At 42.6% G+C, this 26,872-nt stretch overlaps 1 protein-coding gene across 1 annotated transcript in view; it reads right to left on the bottom strand.

Annotated features, from left to right (window-relative positions):
• Positions 1-25,230, bottom strand: part of LOC131554954 (amine oxidase [flavin-containing] A-like) — a 36,033-nt gene extending 10,803 nt beyond the window's left edge. The window contains exons 1-6 of the mRNA XM_058800585.1: positions 25,185-25,230; positions 14,788-14,882; positions 13,411-13,548; positions 4,976-5,080; positions 3,657-3,748; positions 598-739 (exon numbers count right to left, since the gene is read on the bottom strand). Of these exons, the coding sequence (XP_058656568.1) occupies positions 598-739; positions 3,657-3,748; positions 4,976-5,080; positions 13,411-13,548; positions 14,788-14,882; positions 25,185-25,230 (618 nt within the window). The remainder of the gene's footprint in view (positions 1-597; positions 740-3,656; positions 3,749-4,975; positions 5,081-13,410; positions 13,549-14,787; positions 14,883-25,184) is intronic.
• Positions 25,231-26,872: the final 1,642 nt, after the last annotated feature.

Below are 26,872 nucleotides of genomic sequence, written 5' to 3'. Positions count from 1 at the left end.
TGATGTGGGACAGCAAACTTGACTGAGGGGCTCCTGAGGAGGAAGGCTCTTAGCCAGGTCTGCCTCCTACCACAGGACAGCATCAGCACTGCTTACATCCTTCCTGACACATGGTTATTCTTACAATGGACAGATGTAGATGGAAACTGCTGCCATGTGAACTGACCCAAGGAGGAAGGGCCTTTTGCTATTCACTTCCAGCTCTTGTCATTAGAGTCTTCAACACCAAAAACCCATCCACATTTCACTCTGAAGTTCACTTGTTCTGAACTCTTGTAAACATTCAAATGTGCCAAACAACCCATAGAAAATAAATTGGCAAAAAAAGCAACACAACTGCAACAACAGTACTGTGCTGAAGTGAATGCAGAAAGCCCCCAATTGTTTAAATAGTCCCAATTTATTCCACATCCTAGCTAATAAAATCCTTCATTAAACAGGGATAGTTGACAGGGCTGTATCACCCCATGAGAACACATTTCTCTCTGGTGCCACATGCTCTCATCTTTTCATTAATTTCAGGGTTTTGATGGGTACAACGCTACACTTGCTCATTACAGTTTCAAGAGAGGAGAAAGGAAATGAGACATTTTGTACCTGGCCCCCATTGGTGATAGAGAAAATCCTGAATGTGCCGCCACACTGCCTCACATACCACAGGAACCAGAGGGCAGAGACCTCGTGGGGCTCAGACGTGACGTTGACGTTCACAAAGACCGTGGCAAAGTCTCTGACAGCTCTGTGAGACACAGCACCAGGAAAAGACTGTGAGAAAATATGAATTCCTGACTGATTTCAGGGTTTTATTTGTCTTACTAAACAAGGGCTGCTTTCACAAAGTCAGAAAAGTCAAGTTGGTTAATATTTGTTTAATTTTTCAGTCTATAGCACGTCTGTTTAAATGGGTTTCTACCAGCACCTCCTTCCCTCCCAAAGTATTTACTTATTTAGTTTGAAATCCCGCTGATTTCATCTCCATTAAATAGTTTCCCAGCTGCCATTCATTTCATCAGAATAAATATTTTTCTCAGCAGAAGAACATTTTTTGTAATCTGTTAGTGAAAATTTTCTGCGTTTCTCATGGGGAGCTCATTGGGCACATCAGCTCTGGGGTCTGATGGATCCTGAGGGACTGAGCAGCCACACAGCCTGGACATCCCCCACGTGCCATGTAACACTGCTGCACTGATCCTTTGAGAAATCAAGAATCAAACTTGGCAAATAATCCAGACAGAGAAACCAAATTGGCAATCATTGCCATAAAAATAAGGAAAGGGTCACCTGTCTACCACAGTTCATCCTCTGAAATAAACAGAGAAACAGCAGCAGCAACAGAAAATCTGACTATTCACATTTCTTGCATTTGTGGCCCCAGATTTGTAAGGAAATTGAGATAATTTTGCAAAGAAGGTAAAAGGACTTTGACTTCAAAGAAGCTTCATGAAGCAACATGAATTTATAATCATCTGATAAAAGAAGGAACTTTGCAAGTTATCTGGGCTAAAATATGTAACTTATAAATTTTTATAATCTCATTTCCAAAGTATGAAGTCCATTCACCCCTGTTTCACTAGCCAGGATGTGAAAACAGCCTGCACACAATAACCTGCTGTGACAATCCTGAGAGGCACCAAGACATTAAACAGCTGCAGCAGGTTCAGGTCTAAGAGATGTGAAAAAAGTCTCCAGGATCAGTAGATTATCTGTGACACAACAAATATTTTGTAATCTTGGCTCTGAGTCACACAGAAAATGCTGTGGAAGAGTTTTTCTGTTTAAGCACTGTTTTTTAACTGTGTGTAGAAAAATGTGGCTTGGCTTAAAGATCTAAAATGGGTTTTCACTCAGTTTTTGAATGCACTTCAGCCGAGCACATCCATTAAAACTGAATGTTTTACTGACAACATTGGCAGTAGAAGCTGCCCAGCAGAGAAGTCTGTTAAAGGAGGGATCACTACAAACCCAGCCCTGCTCATGCTCCACCAGCTCCATGGCTAAAAGCAGCAGTAAAAACTGAAGAGGAAGTGTCTTGCAGTGCACTTGCAACAGCAGTTCAAAGTAACCAAGTCTGCAGGCAAAAGGCTCATAAAACTAATTGCAAAGAAAACTGCAATGCCACAGGGAGCCTGAGCAAATCCAAATGGCTGTACAGCATATCCCATGGAGCTGGAGCAAGACCTAAGCCATAAAAACGAATTTCAAATGGAGAGTTTTGGTCAGGAAGCTGCAGGCACAGCACTAAACTGCAGCCAGAATGAAAGAGCAAACAGAGCACAGCCACACCAATAAAAGACACTGAATAGGAGGGAGGAGATGTTAGAGAACAGCACAGGGGCTGGCACAGCAAGTGGGGCCACAAGTGCTCATAAGAGCACACTCCTCTTTGCCTTATAAAGAGAAATTATTAAAAAGAGAAAGGAAAGTAAGAAATTTCCAGTTGTCATCACTTCAATGTATTGAACATTTTTCCTTTTTCTATGTGCACAGTGCAGTCCCTCACAGAAAACACACTGGTCTGTGGGGGTGCCACTCGTGGGTTTCTCTGGGTCTGGATTGAAGATACTTGAGACAATAGTTCAAGTTCAGACTCAGGTGTTTATTATTTCCTATCAGTAAAATAGTCTCACTACTGTGAGTTTGGCAGCTTTTCATTAGAAGGCACAAAATGGCAACAATCTCTTGTTACAAGATCTTTTAAGACTAAACTATCCAATGAAGAACTGACACCTGGATTATTTTCCCTTTTAACCCAATCACTGATCCCAAAGAGCTGCAATGGGGACTTTTCTGCCCAATTACAAAATGCCACCCAAACCCATGGAGAAGGAGGAAGAAGAAGCATGAAGAAGAAACCCAGGACAACACCCTGTGCCCTCCATCTTGCTTCCATCCCTAACATACCAAAAACCCCAAAACCTCAATTTTTCACCAAGTGATCCACCTACACTGCTCTCTATAATCTATTTCACACTTTTGTGGATTCTAAACTATCTTGAAGTCTGGGAAACTTTCTCCATGGATGAGGGTCAAAGTCAGTGCTGCCCTGGGGGTCAGGACACCCCAGAGCAGACTGAGAAATATTCCCTGTGCCCTGGGTTCCCACACTGGTCATTTTATAGATGATACAAGACCTTGAGCCCTCTTCCTACCAGCTCTTGTGGATATTCTGCTGGATCTATTACTCACAGAGTAACAGATCCAACAGAAGGAGGATCTGTGTGATGATGCAAAGGTGAAGGGCAGCCTTGGCTGCAGTGGCCATGAGATTGTGGAGTTGAAGATCCTGAGAGGAGTACAGCAAACAGCAGAATTGCAGCCCTGGAATTTGGAAGGACGGATTCCATCCTCCTCAAGGCCCTGAATGCCAGTGTCTCATGGGAAACTCCACTGTAAGGCAGAGAGCCACAGGAGAGCTGGCCGGAGTTCAACGATCCAATGGTTGGAAGTGGAAGGATGGTGGGAAGAGCCCTCACCACCCCTGCTGTGTGCAGGGACCTGCTGAAGCAAACCCCAGGCCCCCCAGCACCTCTGATGCCACCTGCCAGCCAACCAAAGCCCATCTCAAACAATCTGTCCTCAGCTGTACCACAGACCCTGCCCAAAAAGCCACAATCATTCCACAGCTGGAATTTCAAAGCAGGTAAAGATTTACATACTTGGTCCAGCAAATCTTATTTATCAGCTCTTTCATGGTCATTTTGTCCCATTCTTCAGCATGTGGAGCATCCCATGGTGCATCAACAGGAATCTGGAGACAGAGGTGAATATCCAAGGAATGATTCAGTACTTCACCATTGCCTGGTGTGCTAGATAGTAGCACAGACTTAATTGATTTGTTGGCCAGGAGTTACTTTTTTCCCCCTGCACATGGATATAAATTTGGAACAAATTCACTAAATGGAATAGTTTCCATTCACACCTTTGGGCAGGAATTGTACCACGACCATCAAATCTGTCTTTGGCTGACCAGTGATCCCCATATCCTTGTGTTGGGACTCATCTGGCCTTTAGCTGTCCAGAAGCAATTACAATTTAGTTGCCTTGGTGTCCTCTAGAAATTGAGGGGAAAGTTCTTTTTCCAGTCAGTTCCAACATGAATTTCCAAAGGCCCCTATGTCTCTCTGCTAATTTCAGAGTAAGAAAAAAATGTCTAGATATTTTTGAAATATTTTAGGCAGTTAAATTCGTAATAATAATTCTTTGCATGTAAGTAACATGATGTGGAGGATACCACCATATCTCTAAATCTTTAAAAAATGTACTACTGACAAAAACATATGTACTATAATACATAATTTTGATTCTGCAAAACCACATAAAACCAGTGGAATTTGCAAGAGTACAGTGAGTTATGCTTGAAGATTCTGATAAGGTAAAGGCCTTGGTTTGTTGCTATATTCTGTGGAAACTGATGAATATTTGAAAGAGAGTATAATGCTCCAGGGCTGCAGTTGTACTGCTTATATTTTGAACTTTATATTTAAAGTTACAGTGGAGTCAAACTGGAGCCCAGCTTAGGCAGCTACAAAAACAAAAAAATCATCTTTACTCAAAATGCTGTCATGAGGGAAGGGGAAAATACCCCTTCTAATCTCCCAGCTCATGGAATATTTTTTTCTGTCATAAGAAAATACTTACACTTAAAAATGAGTTCAACCTCATTTTTTCGGATATCTTAGACACCTCCAGATCTTTTTATCTCCTCTCACAGAATCATAGAATAGTTTGGGTTAGAAGGGGTCTTTACAAGTCCACCCCACTCTCAGTGAGGAAAACCTATTATTTCTGACAGCTCCTGGGAAATACAGAAATCTTTCTGATGGATGCTTCCTTTCTGTTTTGTTCTGTTATTGGGTTTTGTTTTTTTTTTAAAATACATTAAAGAAGCAATAAAAAACACTGCCAGAAACAAAACAAAACCAAACTCGATTTATTCATGGAGCATTGCAGGAAACACTGAATTTTGACAGCCTACCTCTTCTCCCATCTTGTCCACGGTTCTCCAGAAGTTATTGTAATCCAGAAAAACCAAAGGATTCCATGTTGAAGGGGAAATGTCATCAAAATTTCGTGACTTTCCCTGAAATGCACATAAAACCACAAACAGCTGAAATACAACAGAGCAGATCTTCATTACTCAAGAACACAAAATTCTCAGAGTCATCACATTTGGCCTTTTTTGCCCAAAAGACCTGGCTGGGTTTTTCCTTTTTTTTTTTTTTTAATCCTGCATATGAATGCAAGCAATGGAATGCATGTTGCTAAACAGGAGGGATAAAACCAGCTGGACTGGCATTAAATAGGACAATAATACGTTTTTCTATATATCTATTTAAATAATATCTTTATCCATTTGTTCTGAAGGGGTGGGGAGGGGTACATTTGGTCTGAGCAGGTTGTCAAATTCTGGGCTAAGGATACTCAAACCATGGGCAAAGAGGTAATATTCCTTGTTCCTAAGCATCCTTCACTATTTCATTTCATGAATCTTCTATTTGACTGCTGCTGAAATGTGCATCCTGTAATTTGTGTGGGTCAAAAATTGAATGCATTTCAAACCATTTAAGCACCTTTATGGTACAACTCACTTTAAAAACAAACATACCTCCTTATTGTTCCATGGAAGAAACCTAGCCTATAAAAAAAAAAAGTCTGAACAGGAAGTTTTTGGCATCCTTCATTATTGTTCCTAAGCATCCTTCATTATTACATTTAAATGAATCTTCTATTTGCCTGCTGCTGAAATGTGCATCCGGAAATTTGTGTCTAAAATTGAGTGCATTTCTAACTATTTAAGCACCTTTCTGGTACACCTCACTTTAAAAACAAACATATCTCTTTATTGTTCCATGGAAGAAACCTAGCCAATAAAAAAAAGAACAGGAAGTTTTTTGGCTGCAGGAAGAAAAATATTGTACACTTGCAAAAGTGGTGTCAGTATTTAAAATGTGTGTGACACAGAGTTGCAGCAGTGGCTGAAACTGTTATTATCTGAAACTGTTTCAGATAATCCTGTGATACAATGATAAGAGAAACAATCTAACAGCAGCTGCTTCTTTGTGATAACTTTAATCTGAAACACGACTGGAGGAGCAGGTAATATTTCATTAATTAGCTTTGAACCTTCCCCCAGGTAAGTCAGTGGTGAATTTCTCATCAGACCTCTCTGTCCTCTGCCCTTCCAGCTGTGCCAGAAGTTGGTGTGAGGATGCAGGGAACACTCTGACTCTGACAGACAGGAGCTGTGGCACTGAAGCAATTTGCAACCTGCTTTTCAGTGCCATGGAGCCCATCACACCTGGCAGGTGAGAATCACAGATCAAGAGAGAGGCTGCAGTGATTCAAATGCAAAAAATGGGGATCCAGGGACAGAGACACAAAGCAGGAGCCAAACACTTGAGAGAGAGAATTTATTGATCTCCCCCACTGATAATCGTGTATTTGTGTGTAAAAACATTTGGGTGTCTGATGTTCTGCAGGACATCTTTCTCTGCAAAGATCATAACAAAGATAAAAGGTGCAAGGCAAAACTCAGTGATCATAGTGAGCTTTCAGACTTGGCAAAACCAGTAAAATACTGAAATTCCTACACTTTGGTGGACTTTTGTCAGCCCCAGGATAGGTACAGTAAGGGAGGCAAATGTATGTGGGTGAGGGACCACAGCAAGCAAAGCACCAGCTGGTGATCTCAGCAATTAGTTCAGCCTGAGATTCCCAATTTCAAAATTTTTTTGGTGTTTTGTTTTATTTTTTTTGTTTGTTTTTTTTTTTTTTTTTTTAATTTACAACAAATGTTGTGCTTTCAAGTCACCAGGAAGTGGTTGGTTACCTCTGGATTTCTTGGTATGTAATCTCAGTCTTGTGGTCACTATTGTATTTGCAGGGATCCCCATGGCAGGGAGGAATGATGCATCTGACTCCATGTTCTCAGAAGGCTAATTTATCACTTTATGATACTATATTATATTAAAGAATACTATACTATACTAAAAAATACAGACAGGACACGTACTAAATGCTGAAAAGATAATGATGAAAACTCGTGACTCTTTCCAGAGTCTCGACACAGCTTGGCACTGATTGGCTAAAGAGTGAAAACAACTCACACAGAATCTAATGAAACAATCACCTGTGGGTAAACAATCTCCAAACACATTCCACATGTGAGCACAACACAGGAGAAGCAAATGAGATAAGAATTGTTTTCCTTTTCTCTGAGGCCTCTCAGCTTCCCAGGAGAAAAACCCTGGGCGAAGGGATTTTTTCAGAGACTGTGAATGCCACGTACCAGATATTTTTTCTCTCTTTTATGCCTATCTTGTTCTTTTTCAGGCTTACACTGAAGGAAGGTGGCAGGGGGAGGCTTTTCCAGGTGCACACCTGCACGCAAAGCACTTCTGCCATGGCAAGAGCAGAGTAAATGCTCCTGTGAGCTCCCAGCAGGGAATCCTCCAAAGACACTGGCTCCTCCTTTCCCTTGAGGATAATTTCTCAGTGCCAGGCTGCAGCACTGCTCAGCCACAAAAAAGAGGGCCAAATAGTGCATGCAAAGGGATATACTGCATCCTACAGCTTTTACTGTCATGAACTAAAGCTGTATCAAATTAGGAAATACTGATACCAAGCAGTAACACACAAATAACCATTTTATTCTTATTGCACAACATTTTGCTTTTCTAAAAGATCATCAAACACTGCTTCTCAAAATTCATTTATTGCTAGTCTTTTTTTTCTGGTTGGGAACACAGGTGCCACCCACCTGTGTTTGACATTCCTTCCTTGACATGCTTTAACCCCATAAATTCTGCCCTTCAGCAGAGATGGGGTGCAATGCTGCCAGGCCACCCAAATCAGGGTGAGGAGAAATTATCCCTGCCCTTATGTCCTGTTGATACTGCAGGGGGGCAAAGGGAAAAAGATAAGCCTGTTCTAATCAGGAATAGAGGCAAAAGGCTCCCAGTTTTACATTTTTCAGTGAAAATCTCTTTCCAAAAGTCCTTCTGCTGACTGTGCTTTTACAGAGTGATGTAACTTGCAAACAGCTCTCCTATCCTTAGCTTGCTCAGCTTAAAACATATTTGGTTAATGGCATAGCCCAAGGAGATCAATGGGAATACATACCTCCTGAGAAATATAAAATGCCAAATGATAACTAAAAAAGTCTAAAGTTGTGTTACTTGTTGCTCTCTTCTGCATGCAAAAAACCCACAACTTCAGTAAGACTGGAGCCCAATGGCAAGAAAAGCTGGAAAAACACAACAGTGCTAACAGACCTGGAAGAGGCTAAGGCTGAATTCAGAGAGGCTGAAATAGTTCCCAGACACAGTGACCCTTGTGTGGTGGGGCTATACCTATCAGAGATGGGAGCAGAGGAAAGCCAACTCTAGCAAATTCCAGGAAAGAAATTCCCATTTCCCAACAGCCTCAGACACATCAGTTCTCCAGCTTTCTCTCTGGCACAAGTATTTCCACAGCAGGGAGTAAATCCAGCCCCAGTGAGCTGGGCTGGTAAGTTATTAATTTGGTTTTAATATTGTCTCCCTGCTAGGCAGAAGAGCTCTGGCTGCCAGTTTCACAAAGGAGCTCACTGCAAACAGGGGAGGCCTTGCAATATTCCATTTTTAAACAAGTTTGTAGTGTTCTGGATGTATTATTTTCAGGACTACTGTTTTCTTAACTGAAAAGCAAATAACCTACTGGCTTAGCTCCCGTGCTAACACATGGCTGCCTGAGTGACCCACAGAGTTTATCTAACTCTTTTTTTTTCATTTCCTGCCATGTCAAGTGGTTTCCTGCAGGCCTCAGATCTGAGTCCTGCTGCCTGCTTGGATTAGTTACCCCACACCAATCCAAAGGAAACAAGATCCTCAAGCACCTTCCCTCAGTGGTTGGAAAGGCAGTGAGAGATGAGTTCTGCAAGGTCCCTTCCCTGCCCAGGGCTATGCTGGGGCTTGCAGCCAAAACTACAGGAATTAACCCCAAGCTGTGCCACCACCCCAAGTCTCAGATTGTGCCAGAGGAGCAGACAATTTTGCCACACAAAGAGAAAGGCAAGTCTGTCTCCTGCCTGCTGTGCCAGGGGCAGGGCACACATCAGGAAGCACAGGAGGAGCATCCCCCACGCCCAGAGCAGGGGCTGTGATTGCCTGGAGAGAATCAGGAGAGAATCCTTCCTTCCAGCAGGTCTAGCCCTGGGAGCAGTGCTGGGCTGGGGCTGTCTGACCCCTGTCTGAACAGCAAATTTGGGCTGATGGGCAGAGTCTCAGTCACAGAGCCACTACTGCACTCTGAGCTCTTCATCTAAAGGCAGGGGGAAGGAAAGAGAGACTACAGGGCTAATCTGAAGCACTGTATGGAAATTTTAATATTTTATTAAGTGTCCTCCCCTCTGAAAATCATAATTCTTTATTAAGTAATATTAATATGTACATATTACTTTATTAAGTAATATGTATTAAGTATGTGTATGTATGTATGTATTAATTATGTATTAAGTATATAATTCTTTATTAAGTAATTTTATATAATTTTGATTATATAAAATCATAATTCTTTTTGAAGTAATATTACATGGGGTGTGTGCTGCTAACAGATATTGGAGGAATGCAGTTATAGAGAGGGTTAATACCACAGCAAGGCCCAGTGCCTTTACTTTTTAGGACCTTCTACTAAAAAAGGTGAAAACAGAGCTTCAAGGACCTCTGTTAAAACAAAAAGCTGTCTGCCAGCTCAGGGAAGGGATAATCCAGCACATCTGCCCTTTCTCAGTACAAAAGCATTCTTGATGAACTATGGGACAGTAGCCACAGAGAAATTTAGCTGGAAAGAGCTCATAACAAATACTTAAGTTTTTAAATTACAGATTTACAAGGACAGGACACCAAAAAAATTTCCTGACTGACATTAAAGGAGTCCATGTAACCATGCTAACTGATGGGAAAGAAGGGAAAGAAGGGAAAGGAAGGGGCGGAAGGAAGGAAGGAAGGGGCGGAAGGAAGGAAGGGGCGGAAGGAAGGAAGGAAGTGTCGGAAGGAAGTGTCGGAAGGAAGTGTCGGAAGGAAGGAAGGAAGTGTCGGAAGGAAGTGTTGGAAGGAAGTGTCGGAAGGAAGTGTCGGAAGGAAGGAAGGAAGGAAGTGTCGGAAGGAAGTGTCGGAAGGAAGTGTCGGAAGGAAGTGTCGGAAGGAAGGAAGGAAGTGTCGGAAGGAAGTGTCGGAAGGAAGTGTCGGAAGGAAGTGTCGGAAGGAAGTGTCGGAAGGAAGGAAGGAAGGAAGGAAGGAAGGAAGGAAGGAAGGAAGGAAGGAAGGAAGGAAGGAAGGAAGGAAGGGAGGAAGGAAGGGAGGAAGGAAGGAAAGGAGGAAGGAAGGGAGGAAGGAAAAGGAAGGAAGGAAAAGAAAGAAAGAAAGAAAGAAAGAAAGAAAGAAAGAAAGAAAGAAAGAAAGAAAGAAAGAAAGAAAGAAAGAAAGAAAGAAAGAAAGAAAGAAAGAAAGAAAGAAAGAAAGAAAGAAAGAAAGAAAGAAAGAAAGAAAGAAAGAAAGAAAGAAAGAAAGAAAGAAAGAAAGAAAGAAAGAAAGAAAATAATAATCATCAATAGTTACATATTTGGATTTTCAAAGTAAATGTAACTACAAAGGAAACCTGCACCAATGAAGCAATTTGGTTATTAAAGCTTGCAGTATGTGGAATTTTTCCACACAGATATGGGAAAAATTCCTGTCACAGAAGAGAATCTCATTAAATCCCTCTGGAGATTTTCACTTTCTCTTGGCTGCTTCTGCTGCTTGGATAAATAATTTTCCCACTTTCTCCCAGCTCAATCCAAGCAGTATCCTGGAAATCTCCACAAAAAGCCAAGCTGAACTGATTGTTGAGTTAAAGAGAAGACCAAAAATCTCTTAATCCAAGGGTGCTGGATATTACATACAGATGTCACAAGTGCAGCTAAAGCTGTGCTTAGTCATTGCTCAGAACTTCCTCTCCCCTCTGACAAAACCACACAGCACTGCAGGCTCTGGAGAAAGCTCTTGGGAGGAGACCTTCCTGTCTGGCCCTGGCTCCACACTCCTGGACAGCCACCAGACAAACACCAGCGAGCTGAGACACAAGGAGAGAAGATTTAATCAGACCTTCCAAGGTCTGCAGGTGGCCCATGGATGATGGTGCATCAGCCCAAGAAGCTGAAAACATCCATATTTCAGTTTAATATTTAATTTCTGTTTGAGATGATCCTTTAATGTCAAATAATCTCTTTGCTAACACTTTCTGCCATCTAGGAAATACCACTTGGTACTGTGTGGTGTTGTGGGATTTGTGCTTGTGCTCCTGGAGCATCTTTAAGGAATGTGAGGGGTGCACCTGCAGCTGGGAGAGCACAAACCCCTACCTGCACCTCAGCATCCATCCTGGCAGCAGAGTGCAGCAGGCAGGTAAAAGAGAGGCAGGTAAAGAGCCCTGGGCACTGAGCAGCCCAGCCAACAGCCAGGACTGCACACATGGAGCTTAAAAAGCTTCTTCTAGAAGGGGGATATAAGAGAGGGTCCAACAACACGTCCCTAAATCAAAGGGCACGGTGGCTGCACAATGTCTCAAGGAAAAAGAAAGGAGAAAGAGCTGTGCAAAACCTTAGGAAAAGAAAATTAAAGGGCTACAATTCACGGGAAGAGGATGTGGGAGAAATGAGACCTACAGGAAGAAAAGCATCATTATTATTCACCCAGTGCTGAAATCTGGGATACCTTAAAGCCCCTTTGCTGTCACCCATGTCCAACAATTACAGCTCCCTTGGGACCCTGATTAGCTCAGCAGGACCATGATGACAAATCCAGAATTGATCCACAGCCTGTGATCCAGCTGAATAGCTCATAATGCTGCCTCTTGCTTAGAAATATGCTTTCACTTCAAAGAAAACATACAAAATTACATGGTCATTAGCAGGGACGTGCATAATGCAATGTGGGACAATAAAAAGCTGCAGCTTTGGTGTCAAAATGGATTAAGGGCTCGAAGTAATGTGACCCATTAGAGCCTTTTATTTAACATAAAGAAGATAAGTGCCTTTTAGGATGCTGAGATATTCATGCCTGAGCTTAAATTAGAGTGGGAAAAACATTCTGCTGGTACAAACCAGCCCATCCCTCTTGCTGTGGAATTACATCAATTTTGCATGAGGGGGTGACAAGTCAGTTTTTTAGCATTATGGAGTGGCTGAGCAATCATTTAAGATGTGCCTGGTTTATGAGCGTGGCATCAATCTGCCCAATAAGGAGTGCTTGCAGAACCAGATGGTAAAACTTTGCAGTGTGAACACATTGCTCTAATTCTTAGGGAAAAAATTGGGAAGGTAATAGAAATGAAACCAATTAAGGAGCCATCACATAGGATGGCTTGTCTGTATCAAGTATGTCAACTCTGACTCATACAGGCTGCAAGTCTGGTTCTGCCAGAGTCTGTTAAGTGCCAAAACTAAAGAATATTTTTTAAGAAATTGAAAGTGATGGTTTTTGCAAATTAAAATAATAGTTTTAGTTATGGACTGTCTATATCCATAACTTTGAGTCATGGATACAGACAGTCACATCTCACCCCTATGAATCTTAGGCCTTTCTTTGTCCTTCTCCCTGCTGCTCTCACCCTGCAGTGGTTTTGGCAGCAGGTCCTGGGTAGGACCTGTGCAAAAAAATATCAGTGGGCTAAAGATCTGGAACAAAGGCAGGAAATCTGCTCTGACTTTCGTTGCTGCTCACTTTAGCCACACCAGGACTTGCTCAAGAGTGGTCACCTGGACTCCTGTGGCTGCCCCACACCTCAGAGGTGACATTTCGGTGACTCTTGGGAAGGGCTTGTGTGGCACCATTAGCTAGATAGGGAAGGTCAGAGTCTCAGATTGGATAATTAACTTCCAAACACCCTTTTGTGAGATCAGTCCCACTCTATGGGGCTGGGAGAGATCTCATGTGAATCCAGTCATATGGGCAAAATATATTATCCTACTCCCAGGCTGGTTTCCTAATACTGTTGTCCAGTATCCTCATTCAACACTATCCATCAATATTATTATTTTTTAAAATTTAAATTTGCCTTTTATTTCTGAACAAGTATTTCCTGAATTTCAGGCAAAACTTCTTTGGAGGGTATGTTCAAAGACAATATGCCATATGCATCCCAGGTATTTCAGCTGCTGTCAGCTGCATTTTTTGAACAGCTAAAAAAAAAAAAAAGAACCATTTGTCACACTCCCAACAAATTAAAACAGAATAACACCACTTCAAGCAGGTGCTGTCTGGATTACTGTGGGTAAGCTTTAAATGAAACACTTTTGATGACTGTCAGTAATTTCCAAGTTTCAGTGCCACCTTTGGGTACCTCAGCATGGAAATGCAATATACTTACAATATTTGCCTATGCAATACTTACCCCTTTGTACTGGAACATGTGGCCCTCAACATACACTTTATAGTTCTCCACCCCCAGCTCTTTTGCCAGTCGCAGAATCCGGTTTTGGGTAGGTCCCACATAAGCTCCACCAACATCTACATAATTCACTTTATCATTCTGGGAACAAAGAATACAGGAATCATAAGCTGTGCAGGAAGCTCTTCAATACAAACATCTAGAAGCAGAAAGAATTATTCCATACTGAATGGATTTGTCTATGGGAAAGGTTGTTGAGCCTGGAAATGGGCTGCACAGGGAGAGGGTGGAGTCACCACCCCTGGAGATGTTCAAGAAACTCACATTACTTTTCTTGTAATTGCAAAACATTTCTGGAGCTGAAACCACCTCCAGCATCAAGGCTTGTTTTCTCTCTCTAGATACCTGCTCAGACTTGGTGCTGCAGATGCTGAGCACTGCACTGCAGCTTTCCAGGGGATTAAATCTCCTTTCCAGCTCTTCCCCCCTTGGCTCCAGCCTGTCTGGGCAGGGACCCCAGCCATGCCTGCCATGAAAGGTGCTCCATGCACCCCTCAGCACCCCGTTGGGAAGTGGGAAGAAGGCAGCAGGTTTCAGGGATGTACACTATCACAGCAGGCTGATCTCCCAATACAGTAACTCTTGAACATTGTTTATAGTGAGTATTTTCAGCCTGGCGCTCTCAGTGTCACAGAAGGATGGTGTTTATGCTCCATGTTTCACACACAATGATTTCTGCTGGAACACCACTGTTTATCTCTGGTTCCCCAGCAATGGCTCCTGACATAATTTACACCTCCCTCAGTTCCAGGGTGGGAAGCAGAGGTAATGTCTGTATTACATTATCCTGTGCCACAAGTGACTCTTCATTTCTTTCCTTTATTTTTCTAATGGACATCAAGATGCATTTCATTTTTAGAAGCAGGAGTGTTATTTCAGATAATTTCAAGACATTTTAAAACATATGTCTGAGCCATAATGATGTCTGGTCCTACTCAGGCTGCTTCTTACAGGCCTCTAAGTTATCATGCCTGTTGCAGTATGCAAGGGGGAAATGCTCTGACATTCCTGGTCCCAGATGATGCTTTTCAACACATTATTGAAGACTAGGTAGACAATATTCATTTTTCCCTCATCTACTAAGCCCGTCGCTGCACCTTAGAAGGCTGTCAGGTAGGCCAAGCAGGGATTCTTCTTGGTGAGCACATGCTGACTGATGGCTTTTGGATTAGTTGCTCTGTCACCTTCTGAGGGATTGAGCTGAAGCTGCAGTTCCCTGGATCAAAATAATTGCAGTTCCCCGGGTCAAAATAGCAGGAGTGGCATCTGTCCCACTGTAGGCCAACACAAAAGAGAGTTCACACCTCATAGAGCACTTACCCTGATGGTGAATGTCCTTCCTCCCACTCTGTCCCGGGCCTCAAGGACCACCACGCTGACCCCAGCCTCTGACAGCAATTTGGCAGCTGACAAACCTGGCAAAAAAAGAGAAAGTGCATTAAAGCCAGTGGCAGCAATCAGCCACATTCATGGTCAAAAACTGAACTAAAGCTTCAAGGTCAGAGATTTCAATGGATTGCTCTCAAAAATCCCTGAGAAAAGCTAGGAGCTTTGCATGGTATCTCACCACAGAAACCATGTGGCTGCTGCTTAGTTGTATTTTATAACCACTCACAGACTGAAGCTTCCTCCTTGAATTGGCATTTTGGCGTTTTAAAAGCAGCAAAACTTCAATTATTAAGGGGCAGACACACATCCTACTCTCCATTTGTGCAGCCTATGGAAAGGCAACACCCAGCTTGGGGGCCTTGCAGTGCTGCAGTGACATCAAAAATGCTCCTCTCCCACATCAGCTCTGCTCCTCTGCTGGCCCTTGGCCTCATTCACATGCAGAGGAAAGTCTGCTTCACTGTCAGGATTCATTTTCAGCAATGGAGTTTGACCATGACAATCAAATAGGCTGCATGCAGATACTTTATAAGTGGAATTATGGTCTCAGCAAAAATCATCTAATTATGGGACTTTGTGATGGAGCCACTAGAGACAGCTGAAAATTCAATAGGACAGGAGACCTCTCTGCTCCTGACAGATGGGAGCTGAAATTGTAAAAAGCAATCATGAGTTGGTGAAATCAGATTATGCCACTGCCCTGCAGGCCAATTTGGCACTGAAGCATTGTTTCTTGGGAGTTGCTTCCCCTCCTTAGGTACACGAAAGGCAGCCCTATTGATCAGCACTCCCAAGATATCCTGCAGGCAGGAGTAACAATATTACCCTCATGTTTATTACACTACCTTGAAATGTGATTAAAATCAACTTTTTGTGAGCCTTACAAAGAAGGCATGTCTGGAAAGACCAGGGGAGAGGAATCATTCTGGGAAGAGTTAAATATACTCCTTTATTCTAAGGGCAATGCAGAATTGACCATAAACTGCTATACATAGAATATTTAATGGGAAAATGGAACACCATTCACTGGAAACCAGAACTAAGGAAGTTCAATGTCTTACATAGGCAGAAATTATATATATATATATATATATATATATATATATATATATATATATGTATATAATTTTCATACTAATCTAAAAGTAACTTTACACCCTTGCACCATATTCTTCAGATTGCTGCTGGAGCCAAAGTATACTTAATTCTTCCATCTATTTAATATTCTATTTTTTTAAATTGGAAGTCATTTTTCAGTGGAGTGGATATATTACAAATTGATCTAATTTGTTTCAGTGGTAATGTTTTTCCTCCATGAAACTCTAGAAATAATTTTTTTCTAGCTAATTCGTTAATCCATTCAGTGATGGTTTCTCTTCCTCCCCACCATAAATGTAGAAGACACAAATCTATGATGTTGAAAACACAAACTGCAATATTTTCTTACAAATACATAATTTTTTATATGCAGAAAAATGAGATTTCAAGAGATACAGCAGGTTTTGTGGATATCTTACATGTATAAAATAAAATGTTGAATTCTCCATTCTGTATAAATACCAGTGGACACTCAGACATGAGTGGGTAATTCTTTTGTAAGAAAGTTTACTTTAGATATACATGCCTTGAAAAAATTGATCATGAAGCCAAAAGAAATCTGGCCTAGGTATGAAAAAAAAATTAAATGCAATCTTTGGTGCTTAAGACCATAATTTCATGCTGAATACCACAGCTCTATTCCTGCCACAGTTGTTTAGGAAGAATAATGGTCACACTGGACTGAGTTGGAAATTAAGCTCACTACTGGATTACAGCTTAATTATGGGATGTATGCAAATAAAGAAGGGCTGCTAAGGGGTGAAGAACATGCTGTATGTGACTGAGGTTCTGTAATCTGTTTGCCTGTTAAACTGCACTTGTTCTCCAGACTTACAGGTGGTGAAATTTCATTACTGTTAACCCAATGGTCATCTGAAAAACTGAAAAAGGCTTTGAAGTTTCATAAACTGGGAAACAGCAAGAAATACATTGAGACAGAAATGCCTTACTGGGAACTGGGAGAGGGCATGACTCACAAGTATAAACAATACAAAATATGTTTATTTAAGATTGCTACTACACATTTACTTGCTTAAAGCATGGAAACTATTTTATTTTAAAACAGAAGGCTTGGAACAACACCCACCCACAGCACCTCCATGTCTGTCTCTATCTCTGTCTGTTGGACCCACCTCCTTAGCTCCATCCTGGTGGCAGTGAAGTGCACCAGGTTCAGGGGCTTCCACAGGTTCATCTGAAGTATCCCACAGGTCATGAAGCCTCTGTGGTTTTTATTAACCTCTAAATTAACTGCATATTTACCCTTCAACTTCTCCATAACTTGAGTTTTCAAGACTTTTGTTGCTGTTCCAGTATCCTGGACAGGACTGGACACCAGAGAGTGATTGATTGGTTGATTGATTGATTGATTGATTGATGGGGTAAGAATGAGAGAAGGAGGAATGAGACCTTCACCCTTCCTGCTCCTTCCCTCATCCCTGCCTGCTCAGCTCCCCTCAGGCTGCATGGAGCCATCCTCCCACTTCCTCTACATCATCTCCATCCCAGAGAGGATGATCATGAACTTCAAGGAGCAGGGAAGAAGCTGTGGATGCCCCATCCTTGGAAGTGCTCCAGGCCAGGCTGGATGGGGCTTTGGGAGTTCTGGTCTAGTGGGAAATGCCCCTGCCCATGGCAAGTGGTGGAATGAGATGGGCTTTAAGGTCCCTTCCAATCCAAACCACTCCTCACAGACACATTATTCCAGGCCAAATGGAGCCCTGGGCTCAGTGCTCAGACCAGGCAGTGACAACTCTCCAGTGTCTGCAGCTGTGACTCTGGGCAGACACCCCTGTCACAGCCCAGCCTGTGGCTGTGTCACCTCCACCTGCCCCCAGTGCAGCCCCAAGATAAAGCTGGAAACCACCTCAAATCACTGGAAAACTCCTTCCAGATATCCCCTAATTCCATGAATTAGAAATACAGCACTTGCCTCAGCAAGGCAGGAGGAGCCTGCCAAAACCACAGCTCATTCTGCTCTGGAAATTCACTTATTGCAAAATGAGAACAAACAAGGCCAGACATCCCCCACAAGGGTTTCTATGGAAATCTCACAAGCAGCTCCCCTCCTCTGAGGATGCCAGGCAGGAAAGCTCTGTTCCTATTGATTCTGCAGTGCTATTAAGGACTCAGAATTGCTGGTGCTACAGATCATACTGTGGCTGCTTTCATGCCAGAAAATTGCCATAATGCTACCACAAGTAAAGCCCTTTGAAGTGCATCAAAACACTGGATATGCAGTTAAAAAAATAAAAAAAAAAAAAAGAAAAAAAAAGAAAAGAAATTAAGATGAATTGATGCCAACCTGCAGACCACAAGACACACCCCATGACTGAAACATAAGGACACTGAATTTTGTAATACAACAAAGCCCATCTCTACTTCACAGGAAAGAAAAGTTCAACTCCATAGGTAGTGAACAACACTGGGACTGATGAGACTTGAACTTTATTCCAGAGGAGTTCTGTAATAAGGAAAATGGTTCTCTGTTTTGTAGGGAAGTGTTTATAGGTGAAGATTTATGAGAATAATTCCAAGTTGCCTCAATACTGGGGTTGATACAGACCATGTGAGCAGAGATGATTTCAACAGCACAAACAGTGAGAGTTTTAATAGTTACTTCATTGGCGATGTCCTAGTGATTGCATACTAACAGTATAGAGTATATACTAGCAGTATAGAGTTATAGTTTTCAAAATCTAGGCTCTGTAAATACAGAGCATTCCTTCATAAAATCCTTATTAATCCACCCTACTGTACACAACATGGGAAAGCCACATTGTGAGAAAGATGATTACCTCATTACTGTAGTGTTCTAGCAAGATTTAATTGAACAAAAGGGGGAAAATCTTCCTGTAAAATCCCTGCATTTTTCTGATCTTGAGTGGGAGAATAATTTTAAGACTTTTTTTGCTCATTTTTCTAATACACGTCAGTAAAATAAGAGAATTGGCAATATATCATTATTAAAGTTCCAGTGTAATGGCATTCTAATGCTGTGATTATTTTTACTGTTTCACTGATGGAAACCCTAACTTTTTCTAAACACAATTGAGTAATTAAACCTGGCAATGATCACCTTAAAATCAGCTCTCATTTTTCCAGCTAGAAATCCCTTTGGCAAGTAAAAATGAACCTGTCAATGAGAAATGCAAAACATTTCTGCCATCACCATAGGGTAAAATCTCCCTTCCTCACCTCTTTATTCTCCTCCTGCAACCTTGATTACCCTTTGATTGGAATTTTTGTGTACATTGTAGCATTTATTTAAGTTTGAAAATACAATTAAAATGTGCCCAGTTACATCAGATTTACCAGAGAAGCCACTAATGGGCAACAACACACAGAAAGCTGAGAATGAAAAAATTGTTTCCTTTCACTGACTAAGGATTTAAAGATTTTTAAATTTCCACTGAAAATATAAAAAGACCCCAAGCCAACAATGCTATTAATTCAGTAACTGCATCTTAAATCCACAGAAAAGAGCAAGAACACACAGTGTGGATCACAAGTCTACATTTATTTCTAATTCAGTGTTGCCTAATACCATAACATCACGAATTTTCTGCTTGTCAGAAACCATGTTTTATCTTGCCATACTTTCTTTCATGTCCCTTCTTGTAGAATCCTTGGCACTGAAGAGAGATTGAGTTAATGTATTTTGTCCTTTTCAGGTAAATCTATTTAATCTCTTTTTCATCAGTATTTTTTCCCTTATAGGAAAAAAAAAATTCACTTGATTCAGCAAAGATCTTAACAAAAAGAGAATAAATATTTTCTACTACAGAGTACATTGTTCAAATGAGACCAAGCCACTTACTGGTCTCAATGGCATCACTGTCTAAATTCTTCTTACAGATGCAAGCCTAGTTCTGAAGGACACAAAGACGCTTTGTCATGGACAATGTTAGCAGAAATGCAGTGGACAGGAAGAGGGAATTCTATTCCAAGGATGAAATCACTCCACACACACCCACTGTGATTTTTTCATGTCCACAGCTTCTTGCGGTAAACTTTCCTTCCCCAAAGTAATGCCCCCCCCCAAAACAAAGGCAGAAAAAGTTAATGAGTATAAGCACAGGGTTGGAAATAAGGCATCTTTCCTCCAATTACACATTAAAATAATGAAAGTTTGATCCCACCTAGTAATGGAAACAACCAAGGTAATTACACACATGCTATGACTATTGACAATTTTTTTATTTAGTGTTGTCCAGAAAAAATTCCTGTTACCTAAATGGTGACTTTTAACTAAAAAAGAATGTAAAAAAATGTTGCTGCTAATTTATGATCAATGTCATCACCACAAATACCAATAACATCAGTGCTGGTATTTCCAGAAAAGACATAATGCCTGTCCCATGCCTGGTTTTGTTATGTTAAGGTATTTTTAGGGATCTGTTGTAACTACTTTGCTATTTCTTTTGCTTGCTGAGGCAAATAACACTCATAAGACTTCAGTAGCAAACCAGAAGAGCACATTATGAAGAAGAAGGCAAATGGAAATTGGTACTTCTCCTTATTTGCAATTACTGTATAAAGCATCCATTACACTTTGTATGGGATTCTGGGAGTTTTGTTCTTGCTGTAAAGTTTTGTCATAATGACAGTCAGCTTGCTAGGAGTACATTGGGAACTCAGAGCTCTGAGAAACATTCTTATTTATTTCTGCATCCCCAAAAATGGTCTTTAGGAATCTCTGCTATGAAATAACAACATTATCAGCTTTCTGCTTGGCTCCAGAAAGAAGGAAGGAAGGAACCAGGTAGCTGGAACCCAGCACAGGGCAAATGCAAAATGATAATCAGAGAATACATTTTATGAATCAAATATTGCATTCCTATAGGTCAAATCCCAGGTAAATACAGAAGTAACAGCAGGGGGGAAAAAAATTATTGAAAACTACTCCAGATTTACTCAGGTCAGACTGATTCTATCTCCCACCAACAACTGTGTGTGTTTGACAGTTTATCTGACACCACCACCCACCAGCAGCTTGGCGTGCTGTCAAAACAAACAGGGCAGTGTACAACAGGAACTGTGCTGCCAGGATGGCAAGGAGGAAAATCTGCATTTGCTCATTATTCAGTCTCTCACTCAGAGCCCAAAGCCAAGGCGTAGGTAGCTCGAGGGGTGAGGCTGTCAGTCACACACTGTGGAGCTGGAGATGCCAACACAGAGAGGAAAACAAAAATGTCTTAATAATATATCATATGTTTTATTTCTATATAAAGGCTAATCATTGCTATTTTTACATCCCAGCTTTTCCTATGATTTCTGGCCCTTGGAATCCTCCATAAGTGCAGCAGAAAACAGTGCTGCTTCCTGCACATGGCTGGGAAATCTCAGCTTTGATTTTGTAGAACCATGCAATCTCCTCTTTTCTAGATAAAAACAAACATATTTTTCTGTGGAAACAAAAACTATCCATGTCAGTGAATTATAGTCTTAAGTGGAAGATTCAGTTATGACTGGTTTTCTCTTGTGTTTTATGTTTGTAACACAATGTGCTGAAATTTCTTCCAAACCACATTTGCATACAAAATTTTTTGGACTTCTCTGCTTCAGGACATACTTCTCCATATCTGCTGCCTCTCTGGTTTGCATTATGTAGACAAACATTATTAATTCTCCATGCAATCTTCTGATAAACTTGGCTTCCACATGAGGTGAGGCTGGCACATGAATATATTCCCATGAAAAAAAGTTAACATATTTTGCTTACATTCTTATATTCTTTTTTTTTTTTCTAAATGAGGAACTATTTAAGCTTGAATTTTCAGGGTGTGTTTTCCAGGGTGTGTTTTTTTGTGATTCTTTTTTGCTGGAAAATCTTGGTCAAAACTGACTGTCTATTTCTAAGTGTCTAGGGAAAACATATTCTTTGATTTTGAAAAATCAGGCCTTTTTTTAATGCCTATTTTTTGGAAGTTGCAGCAGCAACTTGAAATGTTGCAGGGAGGTAACATTGGAGTCAACATGGCACATTTTGTTGTCTATATGAAAATATGATCCAATAAGGTCAGTAAGAAAGTTTTGAGAAATTACAGGTCACAGAAGTCATCCTCACATCTGACAAGCTGAATATCTGAGGTTTCTGTCAAAATTCTCTGAGAACTTAATGCTGTCCAGTTGTTAATGAGCAGTGCCTGAGGAGTGACTGAGCACCCAGGCCCTCCTCACAACACTTTGTGCCATCAGCTTGCTAGGTTTCAACAAACACACAATCTAGTAAAATCAATCATGTCAAAATCAATCCAGAACAGCACTCTTCAGCTCAGCAGAAAACCCTATAAATAGAAAATGGGAGCAATATTTGAGCCATATAAATAAAAACTCCCTGTGGGTATGGGGAAAGTCTTTAACTTCAGGCATCAGTTTATTTAATATGCTTGCGTATAAAATGCTGTAATCAATATTAACTGTATTACAGGGGACATTATCTATTAAGAGTGACACAAACATGTGCCTGAGGCTTTTACTGGCCACTATCCACATTTTTAACATGCAAGCCCAAGTGGAAAGAGGAATCCATCCCAAACTCTGCACCTCCCTCTCTGCAGGGTGCAAAGGCACTTGCTGATGCAGCCTGGACACTTTGAGTGAGATTCCATGGGATACAGCAGGAAAATCCCAGGGGTACAAGCCACCCAACCAGAGATTTCTTCCAAAAAGAAGAAATCCATTTTTTTGTCCCAAATCACTCTTTGCAGAAGCTGCCTCCATCCCCAGCCTGCAGCTCCCTGCAGGCAGAGGGGATTCTGTGTCCCTGGAATGGCCACATTGTGATGTGCATGCAGAGACCAGGAGCAGAGATGAGCAGAACATGTTCAGAAATTCCATGTTGTGATGTGCATGCAGAGACCAGGAGCAGAGATGAGCAGAACATGTTCAGAAATTCCACATTGTGATGTGCATGCAGAGACCAGGAGCAGAGATGAGCAGAACATGTTCAGAAATTCCACACTGTGGTGTGCATGCAGAGGGCAGGAGCAGGGATGAGCAGAACACGTTCAGAAATTCACTGTTCAGAATTCACTCTCAGGACCAGGCTGTGCTTTGAGGAATAGACAACTCCAGAGCTGCCTGTCAGGGTTTGAGCTTCATTTCACAAATACTGGACAAATAATTTAAAAGTCACAGCATCACTGCTGGGAAGTTCACACCTAACAGAACCAGCATTTTGCTTATACCTCATACAGATTTCATGCATTTGTAGTAAAGAACTAGTTTATCCCAGAGTTCCCTACCCCTTCCTGCATGCACCAGGTAGGGAGTATTTAAAATACAACAGAAGGAGAAGAGACACAAATCTCACCAGATGAGTCAACTGCAAATTCAATTTCAGCAAGTCAACACTGGAATCAGAGAGATGGAGGGGAAAGCCTGTCCATACTGGAGCATGATTTACTATGTATTTCACCAGAAGCAGAACTCTAGATGCAGATTACTTTTTCTTTTTTTTGTTTTTAAGACTGGAAAGCAGCACTGTCTAACCTCTTGCAGAACTGAGGTGTAGGCATATTGGTGCAGGAATGGCAGTAACAGAGAAGCTGTGAGAAAAGCAAAACAGACCAGAGGTTGATCAGAGTTTAATCCCCCAGCTATGAAAGGCAGTGTACAGTAAAAATGGATTAATTATTAAATAAGGCATTTATTGTCCATTTCTCAATGGCTGTTTTCTTAAAATGATGCCTGTGCTAATTCCTAACAGGCAGACACCAATGTCTGTGCCACTGGCATGGGGTTTCCACTGGCATGAAAAACGTTCCTGTACCCCAGGAATGCTGTGACATGTTTATTTGTCTTCCTAATGCCACCGACAATTTTTCAGGGACTGTGAGCACCGTGAAATTTTCTGCCTGGCTCCATTTCAATCCCCACACCAGGCTTTGGTCCAAGGCACAGGTGTCACAAAGTAACTCAGTGTTTTTGTACGAGTGAGGCAAGACACGACATAGAAATGCTGAAAGCATTTTCTGAAACACTGCAACAGGCTGGGGACCTGGAGGAGCAAGGCACCCTGAAGGGAACAAGAGCTTGTCAGAGCTCTAAAATCCACATTAAGAGGATGTCACCATCAGCTGCACACAGAATGGGTGGTAATTCCCTAAGGACACTCTGTGCATTTTACAGGAACCCTAAGGATGAAGACCAAATGTCTCATTCTAGCAGGAAAATTACCAGACATCTGGTAAAAATCAAAAGTAAGGAAATCTAGATTCACACTCTTCCTGTCTGTTTAGTGATGCTAGAGATTATTTGCTTATTTACATATTCACAAATAATTATTTAAACAATTACTGTTATTTTAGTAGAGGAAATAACATAATTGCATAAACAATTTGCTACTTTATGCATGAATTCACTGCAGATTACACCAAAGGAAAGCCTCTGACTCCTCCTCAACACCAATAAAACCTAACTTTACCCACACCAATAATGGCTGTAATATCGCTGAAGTCGCACAGTCACAAAACTCACTTTTTCTGAATCACTACTGAAGGAAGGACTGCCTGAAAACTGAGATCTGGCCAAAGCTGCCAACACAAAATTGATCTGAGGGACCTAAACCTAAACACTAATTTTCTCCAACACAGCAACATTCTCATTGTAGGTAACATGAAAGTAATTAATTAACGGGGTTTTGAAAGAATAAGGGTGATGATACACCCGCTGGTGTGAAAGCAGATCTGAAGAGTATTTTGGGAAGTGTTGCCTGGTGAAGTGCGAGGACTCCACGGCACTTGGGGAATCGGGCTGCCTCTAGAACAGCTCTTCTCACAGCAGCAGAACCTAACCCAGAGATACTCCCAGATGTTTATTCTGCAGCAGTTTCCCAAACAAAACATCTGCCACCGCTGCACGGACAACCTGAATAAACCACGCCAAAACACCACCTTTGTCGGGATCAGTCCCAGCCTGGGTGCACCAATCCCAGCCCGCATCCCCGTATCCCTGCCTGGTTCCCACCTGCGGGCACTGCCAAGTCACTTTTCCTCCAGCCTCCCTCCCGACCCGCACCAAGAGCGAACCAAGGCAAGGAGCAGCGCTCTGCGCGATCACGACACGGATCATTGTCCCTGTCCCTCCCCGAGCGCCCCTGAATCCCCCGGGTCCCGGCCCTGCGCTTCCATCGCCCCCGCGCACCGCCCCGCGCCGCTCCGGGGCCGCTCCCGGCGGGATGCCCGGGGAGCCGGGCGGGGACCGCTCCATTCCCCCAGACCCACCTGAGATACCGGCCCCGATCACGACCACGTCGTATTTCTGGGCCATGGCGCTGTCCCCGCTGTCCCCGCTGTCCCCGCTGTCCCCGCTGTCCCCGCTGTCCCCGCTGTCCCCGCTGTGCCGGCTCCGGTCGCGGCCGCGGCTCCGTCCCAGCCCCGAGCTCCGGCAGCGCCGTCCCGCCCGCCCCGGCCCCGCCCCTGGGCGTGCCCCCACCGCCCTTCCACCAATAGGCGCGGTTCGGGGGAGGGGCATCAACTGGCCACGCCCCCCCGGTGCTCGGTGTGCGGCCCGACGGGGCGGGGGATCTCGGGATCGCCTGGAACACCGGGGCACCGGGGACACCGGGGAAACCGGAGACACTGGGGACATTGGGGACACCGGGAACACCGGGGACACCGCGAATATCGGGAACACTGGGTACACTGGGGACACTGGGGACACCAGGAACACTGGAGACAACGGGAATACTAGGAATACCGGGAATGCCGCATCCCGGGGCAAGCATCGCTACCGGCTCCGTGCCGCACCACGCCAGGGGGATGAGGCAGGCGGGCGGCAGCGTGCCCGGTGCGGGATGCTGAGTGCCCGGTGCGGGATGGAGAATGTCTCGGTGTGGGGATTTAGGATGCCACCTAAGAAGCAGGCAGCGCTCCCTTAACCCCGTGCTAGTGACCCGCAGTGACTGCAGGAGAGAAGGAGATCCATGGAGCCAGAGGCTATAGCAGCCTGCAAGCCTCTCCTCTTACTAGAATCAAGTCATACTTGATCCATGAGCCAGGGAACAAGGGGTTAACCTTTCCACGGATGTATCTTCACAAAGACAATGACTGAAATAATAATTGGTTGTCAAAATTAGCTACTATTACTGCCCTGGAATGATGGTTGTGATATTCCTTGCCATGCGTTCTACAGCTCGTGCAGGTTTTATTGCCAAAGTGTAAATGTCATCTCTGTGGAGTGGAAAAAATAAAGAGCCTGTCCATCCCCTTCCAAATAAGCACAGGAGACCTATACAGTCCACACAATTATCAGAAATCCTAACGCTGTTTCATGTTAAATATTGGTATAAGTTCTGAGAGTTGCCCAGTTCTGCAATTCCAAGCCTGGGTATGACCAGTGAATGCAATAATACTGTAATACTTTTTGGCTGGTGTTCTTTGAAATGAGTCAGTTTTCTCTTCTATAGGGAAAATACAGGACTTTTGGGTTTTGTTAGATGTCCAAATGAGTGAGATGTAGACCTGTTGGTGTGAACCAGAGGAATGCTACAAAGATGTTTGGAGCACCTCTTCTATGAAGAACATCTGAAAGAGCTGTGATGGTTCAGGCTGGACAAGAGAAGCCTCTGGAAAAACCTTATTGAGGGCTTTCAGTAATTAAAAGGGGACTATGAGAAAGATGAGGATAGACTTTATAGCAGAGCCTGTTATGATAGGACATGGAATAACAGGCTTAGACTAAAAGAGAGCTGATTTAGGTTTGCTATAAAGAAGAATTTTTTTACAGTGAGGATGGTGAAACACTGTAACAGGTTGCTCAGAGATCTAATGGATGACACATCCCTGGGAACACCCAAGGTCAGGTTGCTCCCAGCAACAAGATGCAGTTGAAAATGTCCCTGCTCCTTGCAAGGTGAGTGGACTGGCTGAGCTTTAAAGGACCCTTCCAACCCAAACCGCTCTGTGGTTCT

Source organism: Ammospiza caudacuta, chromosome 2 (assembly GCF_027887145.1).
Source record: "Ammospiza caudacuta isolate bAmmCau1 chromosome 2, bAmmCau1.pri, whole genome shotgun sequence".
NCBI classification, from domain to species: domain Eukaryota; kingdom Metazoa; phylum Chordata; class Aves; order Passeriformes; family Passerellidae; genus Ammospiza; species Ammospiza caudacuta.
This window is presented reverse-complemented; position numbering and strand designations above follow the sequence as displayed.